A 26,094-nucleotide genomic window follows, 5' to 3' on the forward strand; every position below is an offset into this window, starting at 1 on the left:
TTAAATACAGTTTTTATGGACATACTGGTCTCTTCATTACCTAGCTGGCACGTTTTAGAGCCCTTTCCCTTCGACGGACTGATGTGTCACTTTTGACAGAGAAAGTTGGGAGGTCCGTTGAGCTCGCATTATAGCCTGAAAACAGACAGAGCAGCTTCAGGTCTCAGTTTGTTGGTGTGATGACTGACTAATTTTTCTGACTCAAAGATCTCAGTGTAATCTTCCTCCAAAAAATGATCCCTGCATACTCGAGCCTCTGATCCTATTAGAGGGTTTTTCCTTTTTCGCCCTTGCAATAAAATCTATGATAAACACCCTATTTTCTTCTAAATGGTTATGTTTAAACATGTTTGTTATATATTTTTCAATAAAGTGGAAATTGGTCTACACAATAACATAAACTTGACAGAGTGCTTCATTTCCCTTTTAGTACAGGGAACAAATGCTGTAATTGTCCTTTTAACTACATGGAACACACTTCAACACACTAGTGTATACTTGACTCAGAACAGAGAAAACTACAGCAGCAATTTTATTTGATTGAAGATCAAATTACTACATTTTTCTATAAAGCATCAGCTATACATTCACTGAATTGCAACAGTTAGTCCTCCCCCTCTGCAAACAGCAGTAAAGATGCTAGCCTGTTTTCATCTGCATTGAACCCTGACGGTAGGCCTATACCATGCAAAGTTATTTGTTGATAGTGATGTTGAGACATTGATGGCTGTGGTGAGATCGACCAGTAAACATTCATAAGGTAAGTAGTGTATGGACATATATTTTTATATTGAATTGCAGATTTAAAATACATACAGTATACAATAAGGGTTCATAATTTCACAGGTTGTAAACCTTTTATTCAATAAACACCCCATATAAAACCCCAGCACTGAATAAGAGTACTAATGTACTTACGCAGGTGCATGTACATTTACAGGTTGCATTAGGTTGTCACCACCCTTACATAATTCTTTATATTTACAATATTTAAAGAAAAGTACATCGTAAACTCAATATACTCACATGGCTCTTTGCGTGTTGAATATCCTATTGTTACCCCCTTATTACCCAAACATTATGGTTTGTTCCTTTGCAATTTAACAAGAAGTACACCGTAAATTCAATATACTTACACTGTACTTTTCATGTTGAATATCTGGTTGTTACTCCCTTACTGCCCAAGCATTACAGTTTGTTCCCTTTATATCTACTCACACGTTATTTATGCTTAAACTATACATACAGAAAAGTGCACTGTTATTTCAATGTACTTACGTGGTAATTTTCCTGTTGAATATCTGGTTGTTACCCCCTTACTACCCAAGCATTTCAGTTTGTTCTCTATTACCTACACATACATTCATTATACTTATACAATATGTACAGAAAAGTACACCGTTATTTCACTGTACCTACGCGGTACTTTGTGGGTTGTAAAAGAAAGTGTTACCTAAAAGTCTTCTCACTCAAGCATATATACTCGTTCACATCAGTGTGCATCTTCATGTGTTCATTAAGGTTTGCTGATCGGCTGAAACTCTTCACACAAAGTGCATGCGAATAGTTTCTCTTCAGTGTGTGTCTTCAAGTGTTTATTAAGGTCTGATGAGTTGCTGAAAGTCATCCCACACCAAAGCTGCGGTCACTAGAGTTTGAGCATGCGAAATTCTGTATGGTGCTGCAAAAAGGGGCGGGATTAAACAAGATGATTAGACATTAAAAAGGTGAGTGATTGGTCCATATTTTAAATTTCTGTCCAGAGAGGTCATGTTTTGATCTTTGACTGGTCTCACACAGTCAAGTGATGCGATTTCGCAGGTCAGAGTTCACCAAGCTTAAATTTTGCAAAGCAGTGAACTGCAAAACTTGAAGCACGAACGTTTCCTGTCTGACGCATTTGCGTGCGTATAAATAGAAGTCTATGGGGAAAAGTCCAGTGTGACCAAGGCTTAAGTGCAGGTAAATGGTTTCTATCCAGTGTGGATCCTCATGTGTATATAAAGGGATGATGATTGGCTGAAACTCTTCCCACACTGAGTGCATGTGAATGGTTTCTCTCCAGTGTGGATCCTCATGTGTTGATAAAGGTTTGATGAGCAGTTAAAACTCTTCCCACACTGAGTGCATGTGAATGGTTTCTCACCAGTGTGGATCCTCATGTGTTGATAAAAGTTCGATGAGCAGTTAAAACTCTTCCCACACTGGGTGCATGTGAATGGTTTTTCTCCAGTGTGGATCCTCATGTGTAGATTAAGGTGTGACGATTGGCTGAAACTCTTCCCACATTGAGTGCATGTGAATGGTTTCTCTCCAGTGTGGATCCTTATGTGTTGATTAAGGTGTGATGAGCAGCTGAAACTCTTCGCACACTGAGTGCATGTAAATGGTTTTTCTCCAGTGTGGATCATCATATGAATCTTAAGATAGCCTTTTCTTTTAAAACTCTTTCCACATTGAGTGCAGGTGAAACGTTTATTGTCTTTCCTTTTCAAAATACCATCAGTCTGTAAATGAGTTTTTTCCTCAATTTTGACATGATGTTCCTCTTCTTTACTTTCCTCGTTCTCTTCAATTAGGTCTGAAATAAATAAATAAAACATTAGTTTTCATTTAGTCTTAAAAACTCTCATCAAAAGCTGAAAAGTGAAAAGACACTAGAAACATTGGCTACACACACTATAATTTTGATGCACATTAAATGTAAAATAAATCAGATCATATTTTGTTTGGTCCATTAACGTGTGCACATTTAAGCAGATTCGATTCAATTCATCTTTATTTATCTAGTGCTTTTACAATGTAAATTGTGTCAAAGCCGCTTAACATAGAAGTTATAGTATATGGACTCTATGCACAAACTGCTGGCGTATTTCCAGTAGAATATCAGTCAGGTTCTTTAGGTCCGCATAGCGTGTTCTACAGCTAAATCGAATAGCGGCGAATCCTAAATGCATCAGAGCATGGCAAAGAAGGGAGATTTACTCTTAAATTGATGAGGATCTAGTGCCAGCGGATGTCCAGCATCTGGAAAACCATTATTGTTCAGTTCCAGAACCCATGGTAGTTGATTAATACACCAGATCAGGCTGACAATCTCCGTAAAGAGGTGGAGTGACTGAAAGGAGACTGCTTCGATGCTGTTTTTGGTAATCGGGCTGCAGAGAGAATTTGGCGGAAAACTAAAAAATCCTGCACAGCTCTTAACATACCAAACTCTTCTGTCCTCTTTCTCAGCTGAGGTTACTTCTGCAAAGCAAACATATTACCGTCTGAAAATCAACAATGCCACTAATCCTCGCCTACTTTTTAAAACATTTTCCTCCCTCCTCTATCCTCCTCCTCCACCCGCATCCTCCACACTTACTACTGATGACTTTGCTACATTCTTTTGCACCAAAACTGCAAAAATCAGTGCTCAATTTGCTGCACCTACAACAAACACGCAAGGTACACCACCAACACCACACACACTCACCTCTTTTTCTCAGCTCTCTGAGTCTGAGGTGTCCAAACTCGTGCTATCTAGCCATGCAACCACCTGTCCACTCGATCCCATTCCCTCTCATCTCTTGCAAGCCATCTCTCCTGCAGTCATACCAACACTGACTCACATAATTAACACATCTCTTGACTCTGGTTTATTCCCCACTTCATTTAAGCAGGCTAGGGTAACCCCACTGCTAAAGAAACCCAACCTGGACCATACGCTACTTGAAAACTATAGACCAGTATCACTGCTTCCATTCATGGCCAAGATTCTGGAGAAAGTAGTGTTCAATCAAGTCCTGGGCTTTCTTACTCAAAACAATCTCATGGACAACAAGCAATCCGGCTTTAAGAAAGGCCACTCAACTGAGACTGCCCTGCTCTCGGTCGTGGAGGATCTCAGACTGGCTAAAGCAGACTCTAAATCATCAGTCCTCATTTTGCTGGACTTGTCAGCTGCTTTTGACACTGTCAACCACCAGATCCTGCTATCTACGCTTGAGTCACTGGGCGTTGCGGGCACTGTTATACAATGGTTCAGATCTTACCTCACTGACAGGTCATTCAGGGTGTCTTGGAGGGGAGAGGTGTCCAACCTACAGCATCTAAACACTGGGGTACCTCAAGGCTTTGTTCTTGGGCCACTTCTCTTCTCCATCTACACGTCATCTCTAGGACCAGTCATCCAGAGACATGGATTCTCCTACCACTGCTATGCTGATGATACCCAGCTATACCTCTCTTTTCATCCTGATGATCCCTCGGTTCCAGCTCGCATCTCAGCCTGCCTGTTGGATATTTCACACTGGATGAAAGATCATCATCTTCAGCTGAACCTCGCAAAAACGGAAATGCTTGTAGTTTCTGCCAACTCGACTCTACACCATAACTTTTCAATCCAGATGGATGGGGCAACCATTACTGCATCCAAAATGGTGAAAAGCCTTGGAGTAACGATTGATGACCAACTAAACTTCTCTGACCACATTTCTAGAACTGCTCGATCGTGCAGATTCGCACTCTATAACATTAGAAAGATCCGACCCTTCTTATCTGAACATGCAGCTCAACTCCTTGTTCAAGCTCTTGTTCTCTCCAAACTGGATTACTGCAACTCTCTACTAGCTGGGCTTCCAGCTAACTCTATCAAGCCTCTTCAACTGCTCCAGAACGCAGCAGCACGAGTGGTCTTCAATGAACCTAAAAGAGCACATGTCACTCCGCTGCTAGTCCGTTTGCACTGGCTGCCAGTTGCTGCTCGCATCAAATTCAAAGCTCTGATGTTTGCCTACAAAGTGACTTCTGGCCTTGCTCCTTCTTATCTGCGCTCACTTCTGCAGATCTATGTGCCCTCCAGAAACTTACGTTCTGTGAATGAACGTCGCCTCGTGGTTCCATCCCAAAGAGGGAAGAAATCACTTTCGCTCACGCTCACGCTCAATCTGCCCAGTTGGTGGAATGAACTCCCTAACTGCATCAGAACAGCAGAGTCACTCGCTATTTTCAAGAAACGACCAAAAACTCAACTATTTAGTCTCCACTTCACTTCCTAATCTGCAATTGCCTCTCTGAATATCACACTAACTGTACTTAAAAAAAAAAATACTAATACTTCCCTTCTTAGACTTTACAGACCTGAAACTTGCCTATAGCACTTATTCATTGTTGCTCTTAGTTGTGTAAATTGCTTCCTTGTCCTCATTTGTAAGTCGCTTTGGATAAAAGCGTCTGCTAAATGACTAAATGTGAATGTAAGGTAATGTTATAAAGTTCTAACAGTACAGTTAAAATATGATGTACTAGAATTTAACCCAGATAAAAGTACTAACAAGTTGTAATTGTGTTTTATATTAAATAATATTACGTTTTTAACTATCGTTTTAACAAAAGTTAAAGATTTGCATTAGTCAATTAACTTAAGTTGCATGTTTTTGGACAGTGGGAGGAACCCGGGGGAAACCCACGTAAGCACGGGGAGAACGTGTAAACTCGGCACAGAAACGTTCGCTGGCTTGGTAAGGACTAGAAACAGTGATGTTCTTGCTGCGAGGCAACAGTGCTAACCATTTTATCACAATTGAGGTGTCGTGGACGCCATCCTCTCTATTCTGCCGCCCTAGGCGCGGAAATAACTTAGGCAGCGAGGAGTTAGGGAGGTGCTGGGTCGCGGACATAACCGAGGACGCGGGTGTTGAGGGAGATGTCGCGCCTCTCTATTCTGCCACCCTAGGCGGTCGCCTAGGTGCCTCTATGGACGCGCCGGCCTTGCTCCTGTCACTCCACCTTACAGTTAGCAATGTTCATACTAATGGATATTGTTTATTTATTTATTTTTTAATGCCATAAAAGCAGCATTGGCTATATTCATGGCAAAAACATATACTAATAAATATACAATATATCTAATCATAAAGTCGAATCGGTTTCTTAAAAAAAATACATTGTAAAAAAACAACAAAAACTATACAAGTAGCAGCAACATTAAAAACAGTCACATACAATCTTTTAGTTTGATTAAAGATAAATATTCTAAAAGTGCTCCAAAAGGCACCTTTATTAAACATTTCACTTAAAATATTTCTCAATTAAAAACGTTTGCTAATGTCATAAAAAAATCCACATTCTATTAAAATATGTTTTATCGTCAAAATATTCTTACACAAATCACAAATAGGTTTTTCATCCCCTCTCAATAAATATGCGTGTAAGTCTTGAGTGTCTGATTCTACATCTTGTATGTACAACCTGGTCATGTCTATTTTCAAAACGTTAATTATTTCTTTCATTTAAATATGGATGCACTTCATGCAATTTGTTATGCTTACATTCATTTCATTCCATTTGCCATTTCTCGTTAATGTACTGATTTAAAATAGGTTTAATATCAGACACAGGAATTTTACATTCTGTAATCTCCAACTGTATGGCTTCCTTAGCTGCTTTATCTGCACGTTCATTTTCAATGAATCCCATATGTCCAGGTATCCAGCAGAAAATAATATCAAAGTCTTTAATCTTTAAAAGGTCCACTTTTTCTATAATGCTTAAAATCATAGTATGAGTTAATGAATGAATATGAATATCAGTTTTCAGAGATTCAAGTGCTTGTAAACAGGATAAAATCTGTGCAAATTAAAAACTGGCTTTGCTGTTCTTTTTCTATTTGTTCCAGAGCTAAAAACAGTACACAACCTTCAGCTGTTAATATCAAGCTTTGACCGGGAATACTCTTTCTGAAACACTCTGAACCAACCCCTGCTGCAGCAGATACTCGTCCATCTGATTTCGAACCCTCTGTAAACACTGGTACATAAGTTGGTAGATTGCATCGGTATTCATAAATTCTTCCTGATAAACATTTGGGTGGATTTCCCTTTTTTAAACTGAGACAGGTGCCTTATAATAGATGGCTTTTTTTAATATATCAAGGTGGTATAGGGCATACATGCATCGTTGTTATTATATCCAGATTATTATCCAACTTCTCCAAGTGAATTTTCATTCGAATTCCAAAAGGTCTGATGTATCTAGGTCTGGCTTCACATAGGTGCTGATATTGAGGGGGGAAAACTGTAGAATATGCTGGATTGTCTTTATTAGCTTTCAGCTTGACTGCATATTTAAGAGCCAGTTTCAATCTTCTGCTGTACAGTGACATTTCTCCTGCTGCCGTGTGTAAACTTTGAATTGGAGAAGCCCTGTATGCTTCAAGAGCAAGTCTCAGTCCTGTATGATGTACTGTATCAAGCATCTTTATGCATGATATCCTTGTAGATCTTTCCCAGAGATGGGTTGCGGCTGGAAGGGCATCGCAGCGTAAAAACGTGCTGGATAAATTGGCGGTTCATGCTGCTGTGACAACCCCGGATTAATAAAGGGACTAAGCCGACAAGAAAATGAATGAATGAATGAATCCTTGCAGTTCAGTAAACTATGCTTCCATAGTCTTAAGAGTATCGCCCAATCTGCAACCCATTTGATCTTTGCTAAAACTTTTATAACATTCATTTCGTAATACTTTAATATGAGGAATAAAAGGCAAATTGTCAAAACTCATTCCTAGGAACTTTACCTCTTTCACAACTTGTACATCTAAAAAAGGCTCTGGATCTAAATGCATAGATCTTAAAAGACAAAAATGCATGCTTGCAATTTTTGATTTAGAAAATTTAAAACCATTTAAAACTGACCAGTCATACATATTTGAATTTGAGGCAACGCAGTAGGTAGTTCTGTTGCCTCACAGCAAGAAGGTCGCTGGTTTGAACCTCAGCTCAGCTCAGTTGGCGTTTCTGTGTGGAGTTTGCATGTTCTCCCTGCGTTCGTGTGGGTTTCCTCTGGGTGCTCCGATTTCCCCCACAGTCCAAAGACATGCGGTACAGGTGAATTGGGTAGGCTAAATTGCCCGTAGTGTATGAGAGTGTGGATGTTACTCAGAGATGGGTTGCGGCTGGAAGGGCATCCGCTGCGTAAAAACGTGCTGGATAAGTTGGCGGTTCATTCCGCTGTGGCGACCTCGGATTAATAAAGGGACTAAGCCGAAAAGAAAATGAATGAATGAATATTTAAATTTTTCTCTCGATTTGATATTTTTCCCTTTATAACAAATACATCTATTATCTACAGTTAAACTATGAAATATATTATTCCCAATAACATTTACAATATTATTAATTTTAATACTAAATAATGAAAGTAAATACTGATAGTACTAAATACTGATAGTAGTAAAGTTACTGATAGTATACTTCCTTGGGGCACTCCTGATTCTTGTATAAGCAATTCAGATAATATATTTTAATATGAACACAAAAAACTCTATTGGATAAAAAAAATGTACAATAAAATTAGAAATGACAAATTTCCTCTAAAGCCCATCTCATGTAAATTTTTTAAAATACCATACCTCCAGGTAGTGTCATGTCATAGACCCTTTTCCAGATCAAAAAAAAAAAAAAAACTGCTACCATGTGTTCTTTATTTAAAGAGCCCATATTATGGGTTTTTGAAAATTCCCCTCCATGTAGTGTGTAACACAGCTCTAAGTGAAGTGGAGTATCCAGCTAAGGCTTAAATCTGTTAGTGTACAGTGTTAAAAACGGTTGATTCATCTAAAAAAGAGTCGACTCATAATGCTTCAAACGAGTCGCCTTGATACGGATTCATTAGGTGTTTCGCCATGACGTACGAACGAAACCAAGTTATTCACGTGCACACGCAAACCCGGGAGATTTCAAACCTGAGGCCCCGCCCTCTGACGCAGAAACCGAGACACACACACACACACACACCCACAAACACACACACACAAACATGCCGGTCGATTGAAGTCACACTGCAGATGGATATATTGAGTCTCTACCCAAAGATGAAACCTCAGCATTATAGCCAAGCAGTTGGAAACTACTGGAAACTTCTGGAAGCTACATGCTACAAAGAATACTTCATCAGCGTTTGTTAAAGGAAGGATCAGTAAAGAGTAACTTACTGATAGACGTCAGGATTGGTTTCTTCCTCCATTTCTCAAGTGTAAGTACGTGCGATTAAAGTTGCCTCGTTGACTCTAGCTTGCAAATGTATTTAGTTGTGATTTGTTACTTGTAACCGCATGTACTGTATCAGGTTAACTGGCTATATTCTCTTATCGTGTGCAAAGTCACGTTAAAAACGCGACGCGTGCTGCGTTAACGGAGCTCCGTGGACGGGGAGTAACGTTAGTGTGTGTGTCTGTGTGTGCGTGCGCGCGCTGTCGTCCGGAGGTGTGTGTGTTTGTGTGTGTGTTTGTGTGTGTGTGTGTGTGTGTGTGTGTGCGCGCGTTGTCGTCCGGAGCAGGGTTAAGTGCGTATGTGTGTGTGTGTGTGTGTCTGTGAAAAGAGCAGAGTGAGAAGGAGATCTCCTCAACTGTTTTTGGAGTTTTTGTTCAATAAAATAGTCAGTCGTCTGTATTTTCAAGTCCATAGTCTGTATTTACATTGACCCACTGGCAGCTAAAATCCACGCCTACACTATCAAGCGTGTATGAACTGTGATTACTTTTATATTGCTGATTAGCTGTTTGGCATTTCACTCTCTCACTGAAGGCAGTCGACCAATCGCAACAGACTGTCATCGGTCCAATCAGCGCAGATTAGCTTCGCGCTAAGGAGGGGTTTGGGAACAAATGAATCCCTGAACGATTCATACAGGAGTCGCTGGGATAATTAGGTAAAAATAAATGCAGATTATAAGACCATGAAAGTGTTTTTTGACCTTGCATGCATATTAAACTGTTGTTGGAGACCCTTACAACCAAGATATGACCCTATTTCATGTATAATATGGGCTCTTTAATTAAACCATCTCGTACAAAAGATTCTAATCGTATAAGAAGTACTTTTCCCTCTTCTAAACTCACACTGATATTTATTAATCTTCTGTTCTTTTTCTAAAATCCACTCCTATTGATCATTAATCATTTGATTCATTGTTTGCAAAGGCAACTGGTAAGTGCTGTTGGACAATAATTATTTAAATCATCTTTTCCTGGTTTAGGTATTGGTATAATAATAGCTTCTTTCCAAAAGGCTGGTATTTCTCCTGATTTCCAGATATTGTTAACCCGACAAGATGCAGAAATGCCATCTAAAAAGGTGACCTGCTGTTTGTCCAATCAGGGGCATTGAAAACATAAATAAACAAATAACAATGTTAACCTGGGATTTACGATTGTGAAACGTCTGTTAATGAACACCAGGTATAGCATGAGCAGTGTGGAACGAGATTACAGATAATACAGGATTCTGTTTATCCAGAGTTAGAATAACCCAGGGTTAACAATTTCAAGAGTCAAAAGCCCTTAGAATAGCATCAGCTCTGAGGATAAACAGAGCACAAAGACAAACAACGATGTACATAAATTTTCAATCATGTCATAGCAGTGAGCTGATCACATTTGCTATTGTTTTAGAACTTCCAATTATATTGTCTATTGGGGAAATGATCAGGATAAATAAACATCAGAAAATGGTAAAACTCAGGGGGCGAACTGGCCATAGGGAGCACCAGGACATTTTGCGGTGGCCTGACGGTCATTCTGGCCCGCTATGCCCCCAACTTATCATAAACATTGTGCTTCTCTCCCCAAACTAAATTTAGTAATAAAAAAATTATCCCTAACAAAGTATGAACGTACAATTATTAAGCACATTATAAATGTGGTTGTAAGTCAGGAATACAGGATATGTAGCTGCAGTTATAAACGGTTTACTAAGGCTTATTAATGTAGAGTTAATGCTAAACAGATAATGAATTCACTGTTTACTAATGCTTAATAAATGGTTCATAGTGTGTTATTATAAAGTGTTACCAAATTATCTGTTGTCTTAGACCCGACTCATGGGCGAGAATTAATGCTATGAAGTCTTACCACTCTGACTCTTTATCCCTTCCTTTCTGCCTTATAGCCATGCTTAGTAAAAGTAACACCATCGTCATATTACATAAACTTTACATAAACTATGCAAAACTCGCTGTGTGCCAACACCTCTGCACAAAAGGCTGGTAATTCAGTTTCATGGCGCATGAGCGGTGCTTATTTTATCGGCGTGCATGCTAACTACTGGGATTCACACAGGAGCGTGTGTGTGCGGACGGTGCGCGGGAACGTTTTTCTGTACGCATGCATCAGTTTGCTTTCACAAGCGTTGTTTCGGTTGCACAAAGAGAATAACAAACTTGCACGTGCTAAAGATGCCAAATGTAAATGGCCCCTAATGTCTTTATTCTGGGATTGCCACTCTAAATGAATACATTTGCATAAAGTAATCTTATCTCAATGCTTTCACTAGGAAACATTTTTTTTGCCGCCCCCAGGAAAATCCCACCCTGGGCGATCGCCCACATTGCCCATGTCTAAATCTGCCACTGGCAATACTAAACGTTATTGTTCCACTATTATTTGTTTGTTTTGTCCCACAACATCATATAGTTTAGAATACTGTACAATGTTTTATAATAATTAATTATTTTAATGTCCATTTCATTCAGCATGTTTAAACTTGGGGCATCTAAGTTTTCTGACATACTTTAAACCAGTTACATTTAAGACTTTTAATGACCATTATGAATGAAATTTTAGACTCATAAAGGGCTGAAGGGTAAAGAATTTCTCAAATGGCCCAAATTTTGTATTTGTCCTATCAAAAAAATATTATAATAAAAAATATATATTACATTATTATTTTAGATATTTCTTAGCAAAAGATTTTAAATGTTGTGTAAAAAAGCAAGCTTTACTTGTATCCATACAATTTTTTTCCAAAATAAACTTTCTTTTAAAAAAAATGACCAAACATTTAAAAATCATTTATTCATTCATTTTCTTGTCAGCTTAGTCCCTTTATTAATCCAGGGTTGCCACAGTGGAATGAACCACCAACTTATCCAGCAAGTTTTTACGCAGCGGATGTCTTTCCAGTCGCAATCCATCTCTGGGAAACATCCACACACACACACACCCATACACTACGGACAATTTAGCCTACCCAATTCACCTGTATCACATGTCTTTGGACTGTGGGGAAACCAGAGCACCTGAAGGAAACCCACGTGAACGCAGGGAGAACATGCAAACTCCATACAGAAACGCCAACTGAGCCGAGACTTGAACCAGTGACCTTCTTGCTGTGAGTCGACAGTACTACCTACTGCACCGTTTTAAAAACTATAATAAACTAAATTTATGCACAACAATCTGTCCAGGTCGATGTCCTCAGCAATAAATACATGAAGCACGTTTAAATGTCATGTTAATGTTATTGTAAGAAAAAAAAATTAAACTATTATGATAGAGTTAAAATTACCTTTTTGAATAAAAAAAGTTTTTAATAATAAGACTTTTTAGGCCTAAAATTTTGATTTTGGAATGTACGACATTTTAAGACCTCGTGGGAACCCTGTTTAGACACAATAGCCCTGGTAATAAGTTATTTTAATAATGATGTAATTCTAACTCAGATACTATCTGTAAGAACAAGCAACAAGTACTAGAAACAAGTTTAAACCCATAAAGAAGTTGATTTAAAAAGGGGAATTGTAATGAAAGTGACATATGCAAATGGAAAGTACTAAGCCAACACTATCACTGTAATAGCAGATATCTTCTATGAGAATACTGTAGGTCAAATATTGTCAGCATAGTTAAACTTTTAATTTATTGTTTTTATTTGTTTTATATAGCACCAGTGCTCAGGGAAAACTCGTGCTTTTCAAACAGTAGGAGAACAAGAAAAGAAGGTTAAAAAGGTTGAGAAAATGGGAGACTATAAATACATAAAATGAATGACAAAATAAATGAGAACAAGTGATGAAAGAAACTCATTCCTGTATTTCAATGAGTGCTTTTGTGCGTTTAGGAGAACTAGGCAGCACACTCAGGGCTGCAAGATGGATTTAAAATAGTATTCTTACTTTTCAAATATATCTGAATGAGGATCAATTGACTGAGTTGGTCTTTGAGAATGAAAACCAACCTGTTTGTTCCTGCAGATCTTCCTGTTTGACTGTGAATGTTTCTTCAATCTTCACATCTTCACTCTCCTCTTTAATAAACGCCATCTTTATAGCAGCGTAGAAATCAGTCGGTTCAGCAGGAGTTTTTCTCTGCGTTTGGAAACTTTATCCTATTTAAAATGAAAAAAAAAAAAACAATAAAAATGTCCTGTTTAAAATAAATAAAACAATGAACAGATACAAAATCTCTTCAACACTTGCTTCAACAGTTTCTTTATATGAGAGTCATTAACAACAGAAATCAGGTGAGTCCGAGCAAGAAACAATAGTCACAAATGAGCTGATTAAAACTAGTAACTTTACTCCATTTCTTATATATAGTGATGTATACTTTGAATAGAATGACATTATGCTATTTAATAAATTAAACATTCACTAAAACACTTATTACACACTTTACTGTTGCTTTATTCAAACTTTATTCAGGTATGTTCTTAATTGTTTTGTTTGTTTGATTTATTTTATTGTCTGCTTACAGCAACGTTGTAGCACTTATTTGCACAAGACATGAATTTTCTCTCAGTGACAAATAAAGTTGATCCTATCTTATCCAAACAATAGACCTTACTGTGAGTAAATAGTACATTGTTGTATAAAGGGTTAAAATAATATTGTCAACAGCTGGTACATCTAGCATTAGATGAACAACCTGAAATTTTAATCAGTCGGTTTACATCTGTGTAAAAGCTTTAAAACAAACCTTTCTCCAGAATCACAATGCGGGAGCAGCACAGCCTTATGATGTCACACCACCACGCCAAAATAAAAGTCTTTTTTTTAATTTAGCTTTTTTTTCCCCCCACTAACTCTTAGTCATGACTTATTGATAAATTTCTCCCTCGTTTCCCACTTTTTACTTTATCTGCTTTCTGTACTATCACTATTTGTGTCAATTGAATAAACCCATTTACCCCCTCTAAATCTTTGCCTTCAGGTTGATAAGAGGTTGCATTTTCTTTAAACAATTGCATTTCTTCATCTATAGCTTTAACCCACATTCACTTGCATTCACTGATGTTACCACCTCTTTGTATACAGGCCCAGCTCCAGATAGGAGATGAAGGGTGGGCCAGGCTATGGGCCATTAACCTATTATCCATTTAATTATATATATATATATATATATATATATATATATATATATATATATATATATATATATATATATATATATATATTACCGTTGTATAAATGAAAGATAATCAATAAAATAATATTCATGTATTTTTAATTTATGCAACATTTTTTTCTAGTTCACGAATCTAATTGGCTAAAAACTGTGCAATATTCTAATCAGCACTGATCAGCCTCTTCATCTGGGTTTAATTACTCTGCCAGCTGCAGCGAATGTCAAATTTGTTAATTAACTCGACTGGACTGTTGAGTCGGACCACATAGCCCACATGTGTCAAACTCAGCTCCAAAAGGGCCGCAGCTCTGCACAGTTTAGTTAAACACACCTGATCAAACTAATTGAGTCCTTCAGGCTTGTTTGAAACCTACAGGTAAGTGTGTTGGAGCAGGGTTGGAACTAAACTGTGCAGGGCTTCGGCCCTCCAGGAATTGAGTTTGACACGCCTGTCATAGCCTATATATATATATATATATATATATATATATATATATATATATATATATATATATATATATATATATATATATATATATTTTATTTTTTTATTTTTTTTATTTTTTTGTTTTTTTTTGGCGAGAATGTTCGTCTACTTAAGGATTGCGGCTATTAATTTAGATGACTTCGGACTCGGAGATTATATTGTCGAGAGCACTCCTCTGGTGGACACAATCTGGAGTCTGATGTATGTCTTTATAGTAGTAAAATGTGGGAAAAGAATTGTTTTGATTATATATAACGACAATATTTGTTCATAATCATCTGTTAATTGCTATAAATCAAACAGATTTGAGTGCAAATTTAAGTTTTACATCTCTAATGTTAGATAAATTGAATAGGCCTATATGAAAACCTGGTTATTGTTCTTTTGACGGATTTACATAGCATGTTTATATTGTTATTTGTTAAAGGTTATTTAAAAAAATGTCATTTGAAGTAAATTTTATTTTATTATTTAATATTAAACCGGTAGGCTCCTTCGATTTTCAAATTGTGCATTGACTGGCAGTTGACGTTACATTATTCCTCCAAAAGATGGCGACAGACACCGTATAATAAATGTTCAAGGACGTAGACTCTTCTCAGAGAACATTTTAATAATTAAAATGTTGAATAAAATTTTGACTTTTAAAAAAATTCTTAGATTATGAATTAATTTTTTAAAGGGAAGAGGGGACAAGAAAAACAAAGGGGTGAGTGAATTCACCGTGATTGCCTGAGACAGTATATCTACATGTCTGCAAAGAAATGACAAGTCCATCATGGACTACATTTTAGTTTCTAGATCCTTTTTTACTTATGTAAGTATCTGTGTATGTATTTTGCTTATTATTTCTTGTATTTCTGTTTGCCTATATAACAGATCTTATAGGTCAACTTTACTTTATTTGATTTTTAAAATAACTATTTACATCACTACTTTCTAAAAAAAAAACTAATTACAAAGGTTATTTTTATTTTTTATTAATAAATTCTTAGTTATAACAGACCTTAAATCAATTTAGTAACTGTATTTGATTTTAAAAATAACTATTTACATCACTATTTTTTAAAACCAACTCTTTTTTTTTACCTATACATAAACTTTGGAATTTGATTTTGATTTGATTTATTTATTTTCGAACAAAATTATGATACATAAAATGTCATTAACAAAAAGAAATACATTTCAACATGGTCGAAAATGGAGCGGGATGAAGCATAAGCTTATTATTCTCCCACCCCATACCCCATACATCATTCGTTTATTATTTAAACTTTATTCTTTTACCTATCTCTAGTTTTTACATGAAACAAATTTGATCCTTTTGGCATCTTTGAAAAATAATATGTTTGATTCCATTTGTACCTTTTCATTTTGTAACATAAGACCCAAAAAAAAAAAAAACCTAGTACTGCAAATAGCCATTAAAATTTCATCATACCTTTCTCTTTTTATCATTTTTCAATAACCTTCATCATTATATTTCTTTATTAACATATATTTATACAGTTTTTTAAAATTGATTAATATCCTGACGTTGTTTTAGAGTCTGATCTAGACGGTTCCATAGTTTTAAACCATGTACAGACATACACAAACTTTTTAAAGTTGTTCTTGTTTTCAACCTCCTAAAATTGAGTTCTTCTCTCAGGTTATATCTCCCTTGTCATTCTTCAAAAAACTTTTGTATACATTTCGGAAGTAGTTTATTCCTAGCTTTAAACATAACGTGTGCTGTTTTAAACTTAACCAAATCACTGAACTTAAGTATCTTTATTTTAAAAAATAAAGGATTTGTATGCTCTAAATACCCAACATGTTCTATTAGTCGAATTACTTTTTTCTGCATTGTACATATGGATCGTAAATTAGATTTATATGTATTTCCCCAAATTTCAACACAATAGCTCATGTATGGCAACATAAGTGTGTTATATAATATGTACATAGATTTATTGTCCAGGATAAATCTCGCTTCATACACTATTGCTACAGTTTTTTCTAACTTTGATATCACATTATTTATTTGTGGTTTCCAACTAATTTTATGATCCAATACAACACCAAGAAACTTAATTGCATACACTCCTTCTATAACTTCATTATCAATTTGTAAATCTATATTATAACTATTTTTTTAATTTGCCAAATAACATAACCTTTCTTTTACTTATATTTAATGACAATTTGTTTACGTCAAGCAACGTTTTAATCAACGTTTTAATCAACGTCAAACAACGTTTTAATCAACTCTATAAGTTTTGGTAAATTATGCCCAGAACAAAAAATGCTTGTGTCATCTGCAAATAAAATAAACTTAATAAAGTTATTTATAAAATAACTATTTACATCACTATTTTTTAAACTAATTCCATAGGTTATTTTTATTTCCATAGGTTATTTTTAAATTTTATAAAAAATTTTTTTTTACTTATAACAGACCTTCAATTTAGTAACTGTATTTGATTTTTAAAATAACTATTTACATCACTATTTTTTTTTTACTGACTTGCAAAACTTTTTTCTTGTTTGTTCTCTCAACCTATATCTATAGATAAACTTTTTGTAACTTTATTTGATTTTTAAAGAACATATATTTACAATCTTTTTTTAACCCCATGAGACTCAATTTTGCCTATTTATCTGTTTAATACAGCATTAGGTTTTGTCTCGTTTTAGAGAATTCTGTCACAAACTCATCCATGTCCAGTTTGTTTGTTATTGCCTTTTCATTACAAGTGGTGCTCACTGCAGAGCCATTTGAGCAGAGCTGAGCTCCAGCAAGAGGGAGCTTGAGCTTGAGCTCCTCCTTTCTTGCACTTCTTCTATGAGTGATGTCACTGGGGGTAGGGTTAGGGGTGGGGTTGGTGTACGCATTAAAACAGCTTATAGGAGGAGGAGCGAGAGCTCATGCTCCCCCTCGCTGGAGCTCAGCTCTGCTCAAATGGCTCTGCAGTGAGCACCGTCTCTTTCATTGGCCAAAAGTACAAGTTTTTTTTCCTCTCACAAAGCATTGTTTGGTGAAATGCTGTCAGAACTCTTGCCAGTGTAGAGAATGAGCTCTCACATGAGTCAGTATAGGCACCTATGACCACTGCAGATACAAACAATTTACGAAGACTTGCAAATGCATCTTGGTATTCCTGCAAAAGTTTGCAAACAGCAGAGGAGTCAGCATCAGCTGGGAGCATCCTGGAGAGCATTGGTCTGGCAACAAGAATTTCATTCTAGAATTCATTTTTTGCAACCCCTGCCCAATTACCCCAATGAGATGTTCCTCTGGCACACCATTGCACACAAATCGAATTGCAATGGAGAGATTTTCAATATTGCACCTATCCCTTGTTCCATCACTTATTAAACAGAATGCAGATGAATCAGCAGTGTCATATTGCTGTTTTATTTTTTTTCAGAACCATGGATGCCAAAATTTCAATCACTTCATTCTGGATTGTTTTGGATGTGTACTTGGCATTTTGAGGGATGTGCCTTACATCTCTTAAGACAAATAAGTATAGGTGTCTATAACATTACATGCTTGATTCCCCAGATCGCTACATCTGAATGGTGCCTTTTTACACGTTTTAAAAATAACAATCATTTGTAAGCATAGTTCTTCACCAATACCAGTTTAATACCTCAGATAATTACACATGTGAGTTCAGTGGTGCAGTGGGTAGCACGATCGCCTCATTGCAAGAAGGTCACTGGTTCGAGCCTCAGCTGGGTCATTTGGCATTTCTGTGTGGAGTTTGCATGTTCTTCCTGTGTTTGTGTGAGTTTCCTCCAGATGCTCTGGTTTCCCCAAAGTCCATAGACATGTGGTATGCATGCAGTGTGTGTGTGAATAAGTGTGTATGCATGTTTCCCAGTTATGTAGCCTTCTATCAGTTTTTATTTGTTGTAATGGCCTGTTGTTATTGCAGTAAAAAATGAATAAATTCATTTTTTAAAAAGCAGTGCAATGTGGCTGTAGGCTGTATATCAGCACTGATGGGAGGCATGAGTTAAGGTGTACACTAAGCACTTGAGAACGATTGTCCCTCTACCTGTTGTTTAATCTCCTGAGAACTTTGCTCATATTCAGAACGCAAATGAAGACGCTTTAGATAAAATCAGAGAGCTCCTTCATCTGTCAGCAAGAGTCAAGAGATGCTCAAAGTCCAGAAAAGGAACCAAAAACATTGTCAAAACATGTGACGTGACCTTAGTGGTTCAATTGTAATCAAGTTCCAAGAACATTTTGTGTGCAAGAAAATGTTGAAAAAAGCAGCCATGTCCAAAGTAGGAACTGTTGAACCATATAATGGCTGTTTTTGCTCCTTTATTCTCTTCATTTGCATTCAGCAGAAGAAACTCAAACAGGTTTGGCTCTAGTAGAGGATGAGTAAATCACAGAATTGTAATTTTTATGTGAACTACCCCTTTAATGCTTCTGTAAGTAAAGGTAAATAAATATTTTACTGAAGATATTGCTAAAGAATGGCAGGAAACGTGGAACACAGATAATAAGAGACGACAATTCATATGAAAAAAGGAAACTACATAGGCCTATGAAGTTGTAGAAATAGAAAAAGAGGTCATAATTAAGCGGGTAAGATTTGGACTCAGATATTAATGAAGTAATGTGTTGTAGACATACAAGTCTTCATAAAGTGGATTTAAAAAGTTTCTTAAAATGTTTAGATTAAAGGTTTGTGTGAGAGAGAGAGAGAGAGAGAGAGAGAGCATATATAGTGTAAAGTAAAAAAAAATGGGAGAAACGAATAAGTCATGACTGCAACAGTAAGTTGCAAAAAACTTAACAAAAAAAGACTTTTATTTTGGCGTGGCGTGTGACGTCATCAAGCGGCGCCGCTTCAGCGTTGTGATTCAACTGGAGCAAGGTTTGTTTTAAAACGGTTACAGATATAAACTGATTTAAAGTTAAAGTTCTAAAGTTTTAGGCTTTTTATACGATGCTAAATTATGTTCCTGAAATATTATTTAATCCTTAATACAACATAGTACAATTTTATTCTCAGTAACCGAGGGCTATTGTTTGAATAAAGTAAAAGAAAATTGTTTAACGTAATAAGTATTTTAAAGAAACGTTTTGACGTTACCTGATTTCTTTTTGTTAATTACTCTCATAAACTGTTGAAGCAAGCGTTGAAGAGAAGTTATTTTGTTTTTATTAATTGTTTTGTTCATTTTAAACAGGATAAAGTGTTCACAGAGAAAAACTCCTGCTGAAGTGACTGATCTCCACACTGTTATAAAGATGGCGTTTATTAAAGAGGAAAGTAAGGATGTGAAGATTGAAGAAACATTCACAGTAAAACATGAAGATCTGCAGGAACAAACAGGTTGGTTTTCATACTAATATATTTTAATAATAAGAATACTAAATTAAATCCATCTTGCTGCCCTGAGTGTGCTGCCTTGTAGTTCTCCTAAATACACATAAGCACTCATTGAAAGACAGGAATGAGTTTCTTTCGTTACTTGTTCTCATTTATTTTGTCATTATCTTCTTAAGGTTATTGCTTTTCTTGTTTTCCCACTGTTTGTAATGAGTTCTTAAGCACTGGGGCTATATTAAATGAATAAAACAACAAAAATAATGCTGACAATATTTGATCTACAGTATTCTCATAGAAGATATCTGGTATTACAGTGATAGTGTTGGCTTAGTACTTTCCATTTGCATATGTCACGTTGATCACAATTCCCCTTTTTGTAATTAACTTCTTTATGGAATTAAACTTGTTTTTAGTAGTTGTTTTTAGTTCTCACAGATAGTATCTGAGTTAGAATTACATCATTATTATAATAACTAATTACCAGGGCTATGGTGTTTTAACAGGGTTTCCACGGTTCATAAAATGTCTTAAATTCCAAAATTAAAATTTTAGGCCTAAAAAAGTCTTAAATTTACTGTTGTAGGTCTTAATTCTTTTTTAAACAAGTCATGTTTCTTTGTTCATGTTTTGTTACCCAATCTGGCCAAAACTCATACAATCAGCAACAATCCATCTCAATAAAACTTTAAACTTTTTATTCAAAAAGGTCATTTTAACTCTATTTATCATAATGGTTTAATTATTTTTTCTTACAATAACATTTGTTTAAACGTGCTCCATGTATTTACTGCTGAGGACATCGACCTGGACAGATTGTTGTGCATAGATTTAGTTTATTGTAGTTTTTTAAACATTTAAAACATTTGTTTTTTTTTTTTTTTTATCTTTTTCAAAGTTTTTGTTGGAAAAAAAGTATATGGATACAAGTAAAGCTTGCTTATTTGCTTGTATGCAATATTTTAAATATTTTGCTAAGAAATATCTAAAATATTTTAATTTATTATTATTCAATTATTATTATTAGGGCAAATAAAAATATTTTAAATAAAATAAATATTAATAATAAAATAATAAAAAAATAATAAAATAATAAATTTTTATAAAACATTGTACAGTATTCTAAACTATATGATGTTGTGGGACAACGTGAGACAAAACAAACAAATTATAGTGGAACAATTACGATTAGCATTGCACTGACTACAACTGGCCAACAAACTAGTCTAAAAATAACTGTTGCTGCTCAAGAAATGGATTACAGCATGCTGATGATATGCTAACATTTGAGTGTAAAGTTTGTCAGTATTGACCATATTCTTCACGTACCAGCAGGCGCCGCCATTGGAATCTTTTTGCTTGAGACTTTTTTAAAGAATTAATTTTTAGATCCAAAAAACAGTGTTATGCTGCTTAGGAATGGGACAATAACCACTTTCAAGGTATACCGCAGTTTGAAAAAGTCAAGGTTTTAAAACCGCCAAAATGTTTTACTGTACCGTTCCTACAGTATATTTAAGGTTTTTTTATTATGTTTTAAGTTTTTCAGGACAACAGTATCTCCAGCAGAAAAGATATCCAAAGATGCTGTTTTACATTGTAAAGAAATCTGTGTTTTTGAAACTAACGAAGACAAGTCAATAAGTCAGTTGAATTATTCAGCCTGACAATTTCCGGGAGATTATCATTCATTTGTGGGCATCCGGGTGTCATTATGCATTTGCGGGAGACTCCCGGAAGTTCCGAGAGACTTTGGATGTCTGAAATCGTCTCTAGTAGTCCTAAAGACCTTGGTTGGATCAGCTGTGTTTGATTAGGGTTAAAGCAAAACTGTGCAGAGCTGCAGCCATCCAGGAATGGAGTTTGAGACCTTTGCTTAAAAGGGATAGTTCACCTAAAAATGAAAATTTCCTCACCATTTACTCATTTTTCTTACGATCGCAACAGTACATCATTTCATTTACACACAGTCTAATAACCATCAGTAATTCTGCCATTCTCAACCCTTGGATGCACACAAAGGTTGGGATAATATTATCTTTGCATTTATAATGCACACTATACATTCACTTGTCACCACATCTGTTTATATTGCCAATATACACACACAAACACCAAATAGTTACACATACATTTTTATTGAACTTTTGCAGTCCAGGTTACTGGAAGCAATGGGCAGCTCCTGTAGCTGGTTAGAAAGATTGATAACGCTACTTATCTAGAAAGTTTGATAACTTCCGCACCGCACATGCGCGATCACTCCGATAACTGGACTGTCTTAACGTTGCCTGTTTTGGGGGAGAGCTGGGAATACAAAACCAGAGTAATAGGAAAATACATGAACTGACAGATGTATTGATCAATATGATGTATTATTATTGTTCAATACACCTGTTATGATACTAGAGATTAACTGAATGCTATGTATGTGATCATCTATACAAGTGCAATATTTTAATACTCACCCAAGGGAATTTAGTGGAGTCTTTTAGTTAGTCTTTTGCAGTGGAAGGCAAATAATGCTAGTCTACCGTACCTTTTTGTTGAAGGTTGAACAGCAAAGAGCGGTCATTTCTACATGTATATATTTATTTTCTTGTTTGTTTGTTTTGATTTTTGTTTATTTTACTGACATCTTTATTTTTTTATGGATTTCATTTGTACAAATTTATGATCATTTTTGTATGGACCGTAAAGAGGATTGGAATACTGTCAATTTTGCACATAAGTGCTTTGCTATATTCTTTGTGACCTGTATTCCATTATGCCTCATCACACTCTCCCTTGTGTGGTTTTAAACCTTTATGAGTATTATTATTTTTTTGATCCTGTTGAACACAAAAGAAGATATTTAAAATAAAATAAAAACGGAGGCTTTCTTCACGTTCCAGAAGAAAGGAAATGTTTAAAACCACATGACGGAGAGTAAATGGTAAGGTCATTTTCATTGTTGGGTGAAACATCCATTTTATCCTTGTTGCTTTGTGCCTTCATACTAATGTTCACTTTTTTTCTTTTTTTTTTTAAGACCTGATGGTGCTGAAAGAAGAGACTCACCAATGGAATGAAATGGAAGAGAAACAGTTTGAGAAACACCAAGAAATAAAAACTGATGAAAAACACACACTGACCGAAAAGACTTCATCATGCGAAAGACCTCGGAAATCCAAATGTCGTCAGTGTGGAAAATGTTTCAGTCGAAAACACAACCTTCAAGTCCACATGAGAATTCACACTGGGGAGAAGCCTTACCCTTGCCCTCAGTGTGGAAAGAGTTTTAAGCAAAATGGCTACCTTAAAGTCCACATGAGAACTCACACTGGAGAGAGGCGCTACACATGCCAACAGTGTGGACAACGCTTCTATACTACAGGAAACTTTGCACAGCACATGAGAATTCACACTGGAGGGAGGCTGTACACATGCCTACAGTGTGGAAAAAGCCTCTATCAGTCAGCAAACTTGGCAGCGCACATGAGAATTCACACTGGGGAGAAGCCTTACTCTTGCAATCAGTGTGGAAAGAGTTTTAAGCAAAATAGCACCCTTGAAGACCACATAAGAACTCACACTGGAGGCATAATTTTTACTTGCACACAGTGTGGGAAAGGTTTTGCTCAAAAGCAAGACCTTGAGATCCACATAATGATTCACAATGGAGAGAAACCTTACTTTTGCACAGAGTGTGGTAAAAGTTTCAGATGTAAAACTTCACTCAAACACCACATGATAAGTCACACCGGAGAGAAGCCGTTTACATGTGCTCAGTGTGGAAAGAGCTTCACAACCAAAGCTAGCCTCAAGAACCACATGAATGGTCACATTGGAACCATAGTGTTCACATGTGATCAGTGTGGAAAGACTTTCACACGCAAAGACACCATTAGGAAACACATGAAAATTCACTCACGAGAGGATCGTTTTAGATGCAGTGAATGTGGAAAGGGCTTTAAATGTAAAAGAAGCCTCAACACTCACATGAAACTTCACAATGGGGAGTAGAGTCCTCAAAATTGAGGCTTTGCCCAGCGGAGCTTAGGGCACTTGAAAACATATCAAGTTACTGGAAATGAAACCAGGGGCGTTGCGAGGGGGGGGCTTTGGGGGCTTAAGCCCCTGATGTATTGTCAAAAGCCCCTGATCTTTTGGAATATGTTGCACTTAAATAAAAATAGGTTGTATAACATTTATTTTGTTAACAAAGTTCTGACAATTAACACGTGTATATCACGCGTATTCTACCTAAAGCAGCGTTTGTGTCGGGTATTTAAAAAGTAATTTATTCAGCAGTACCTGTTTCTACCGGCAGGTGGGAGTGGCTCTGTTGTCACATGGTTTAAAAATATTCCGCCACTGCACATCATTTATTATTTTGAGCAGCTGAAGCTGATGAGGTAATAATACAACTGTTTCGCAAAACTGAATAGTTCTAGCTAAGTTACAGATGAAGCTTAATATTTGTTTTTACAGCAGAAAATGTGTGTAGTTTTGGTGAAATAACATAACTGTAGGTAATCAATATAATGTGCTGCACATTAATGTAAATACATGCAAATTAGTAAGAAAAATGTAAATTGTACTTGCTTTCTAGATACGATATATATATATATATATATATATATATATATATATATATATATATATATATATATATATATAGACATCTTTATCTAGATATGATATAGCCAGTCACATCTGTTTCTGTAATAGTTAAATCACAGTGAGTTCATGTATCTAGCTTATTATTTTATGGCTATATTCTACAGTAACATGCTTTGTCATTTAGCAGCGGATTATAAATCTTTCTTTCTTATGAAAATACCTAATGCCCCCGGGCCCCCCTGTTTATTTTTTTAACACATTTCTAAACATAATAGTTTTATTAGCTCATCTCTAATAACTGATTTATTTTCTCTTTGCCATGATGACAGAAAGTACTTGACTAGACATTTTTAAAGAAACTTCTATACAGCTTAAAGTGACATTTAAAGGCAGGTTAGGGTAATTTGGCAAGTCATTGTATAACGATAGTTTATGCTGACTATCGGGAAAAAATATAGCTTAAAGGGGCTAATTATTTTGACCCTTAAATGGTTTTTAAAAAATGTAAAACTGCTTTTATTCTAGCCTAAATAAAACAAATAAGACTTTCTCCAGAAGAAAAAGTATTATCAGAAATACTGTGAAAATGTCCTTGCTCTGTTATACATCATTTTGAAAATATTTAAAATAGGAAAAAAATTTAAAAGGGGGGCAAATAATTCTGACTTCATCTACATTTATTGTCACAGTTGTGTAAATGATCAGTTTAAGCCTTTTTTATGTTTATTCAGATCTTATTTTCATTCAACTCCAGCAATATTTCCTGGAATATTCTACAACTTTTGTGAGGCATATATGGAATTTCTGCTCAAGTGTGAATGAAACAGGCATTGCATGCATTCAAAGTGCTACACTGCCCACATCAACCTATTTTGAGGAAAACTAAAAATCTCCCTCTAAAGAAATTTGAAGTAAACACATTTCTAGCATTTAAATCTTTATTTATTTATTTTTTTTACTATTTTTGGTACAATGGTTTAAAAAAAAAAAAAGCCCATTAAATATCAATATTTTGCGGGTTATTGAATTTAGAAATTCCAGTATCTTGACAACACTACACCTCAGTTAATCACTCTGTCCAAATAAACATGTGTGTAGCTTTGTATCACATTGGATAACAACTTGGTCTATAAAATAAATCAGATTTTCAGATTTGAAGACATGCAGAAATTTTTATTTTCAAAAAACAAACAGAAACTACAAATCAGGAGAGGAGATAGGAGGCTCAAGGGGCATAATATGGCTCATAACAGAATAGTAAATAAGAAGTGGGTAATTTATCAATTTCTTTCCTTTTTGGTGTTACAAGTCACAAAGCTTCACAATTTATTGTTATAGACTGTAAACTCAAAAACCATTTATTTATCATTAAACCATCTCTAATCCTATTATTAAAATTAGAGTAGATCAACTTATGAAACTGTTTTTTTTTTCTTTTTTTTTTGGTGGGGGGGGGGGGGGGGGGTCTTTGGGGCTAAGCCCCTATTCCCTTTCGA

General features: G+C 35.7%; 2 protein-coding genes across 4 annotated transcripts; one reads left to right on the forward strand and one right to left on the reverse strand.

Annotated features, from left to right (window-relative positions):
- Positions 1-767: 767 nt before the first annotated feature.
- LOC137490848 (uncharacterized) lies at positions 768-13,816 on the reverse strand. Of its 2 annotated transcripts, XR_012402276.1 has the most exons (4): positions 13,739-13,816; positions 12,999-13,148; positions 1,352-2,581; positions 768-1,210 (listed from the first exon to the last, which is right to left on the reverse strand). XR_012402276.1 is itself a non-coding variant. In XM_068219812.2 (3 exons), the coding sequence occupies exons 2-3, from the start codon at positions 13,081-13,083 to the stop codon at positions 1,974-1,976; spliced, it is 693 nt and encodes a 230-aa protein (XP_068075913.2). In that variant the 5' UTR covers positions 13,084-13,148; positions 13,739-13,816; the 3' UTR covers positions 768-1,973. The 2 variants fall into 2 exon arrangements, 1 of the variants encoding a protein (XP_068075913.2); XM_068219812.2 differs by having other exon boundaries at positions 768-2,581.
- A 5,694-nt stretch (positions 13,817-19,510) lies between these two features.
- Positions 19,511-24,181, forward strand: LOC110438633 (uncharacterized). 2 transcript variants are annotated; one of them, XM_021471551.3, is made up of 3 exons: positions 19,511-19,540; positions 19,857-20,002; positions 23,025-24,181. In XM_021471551.3, the coding sequence occupies exons 2-3, from the start codon at positions 19,918-19,920 to the stop codon at positions 23,996-23,998; spliced, it is 1,059 nt and encodes a 352-aa protein (XP_021327226.1). In that variant the 5' UTR covers positions 19,511-19,540; positions 19,857-19,917; the 3' UTR covers positions 23,999-24,181. The 2 variants fall into 2 exon arrangements, with proteins under 2 accessions (XP_021327226.1, XP_073803923.1); XM_073947822.1 differs by lacking the exons at positions 19,511-19,540; positions 19,857-20,002 and adding an exon at positions 22,905-22,928.
- Positions 24,182-26,094: the final 1,913 nt, after the last annotated feature.

This window comes from Danio rerio, chromosome 4 (assembly GCF_049306965.1).
Source record: "Danio rerio strain Tuebingen ecotype United States chromosome 4, GRCz12tu, whole genome shotgun sequence".
NCBI lineage: Eukaryota > Metazoa > Chordata > Actinopteri > Cypriniformes > Danionidae > Danio > Danio rerio.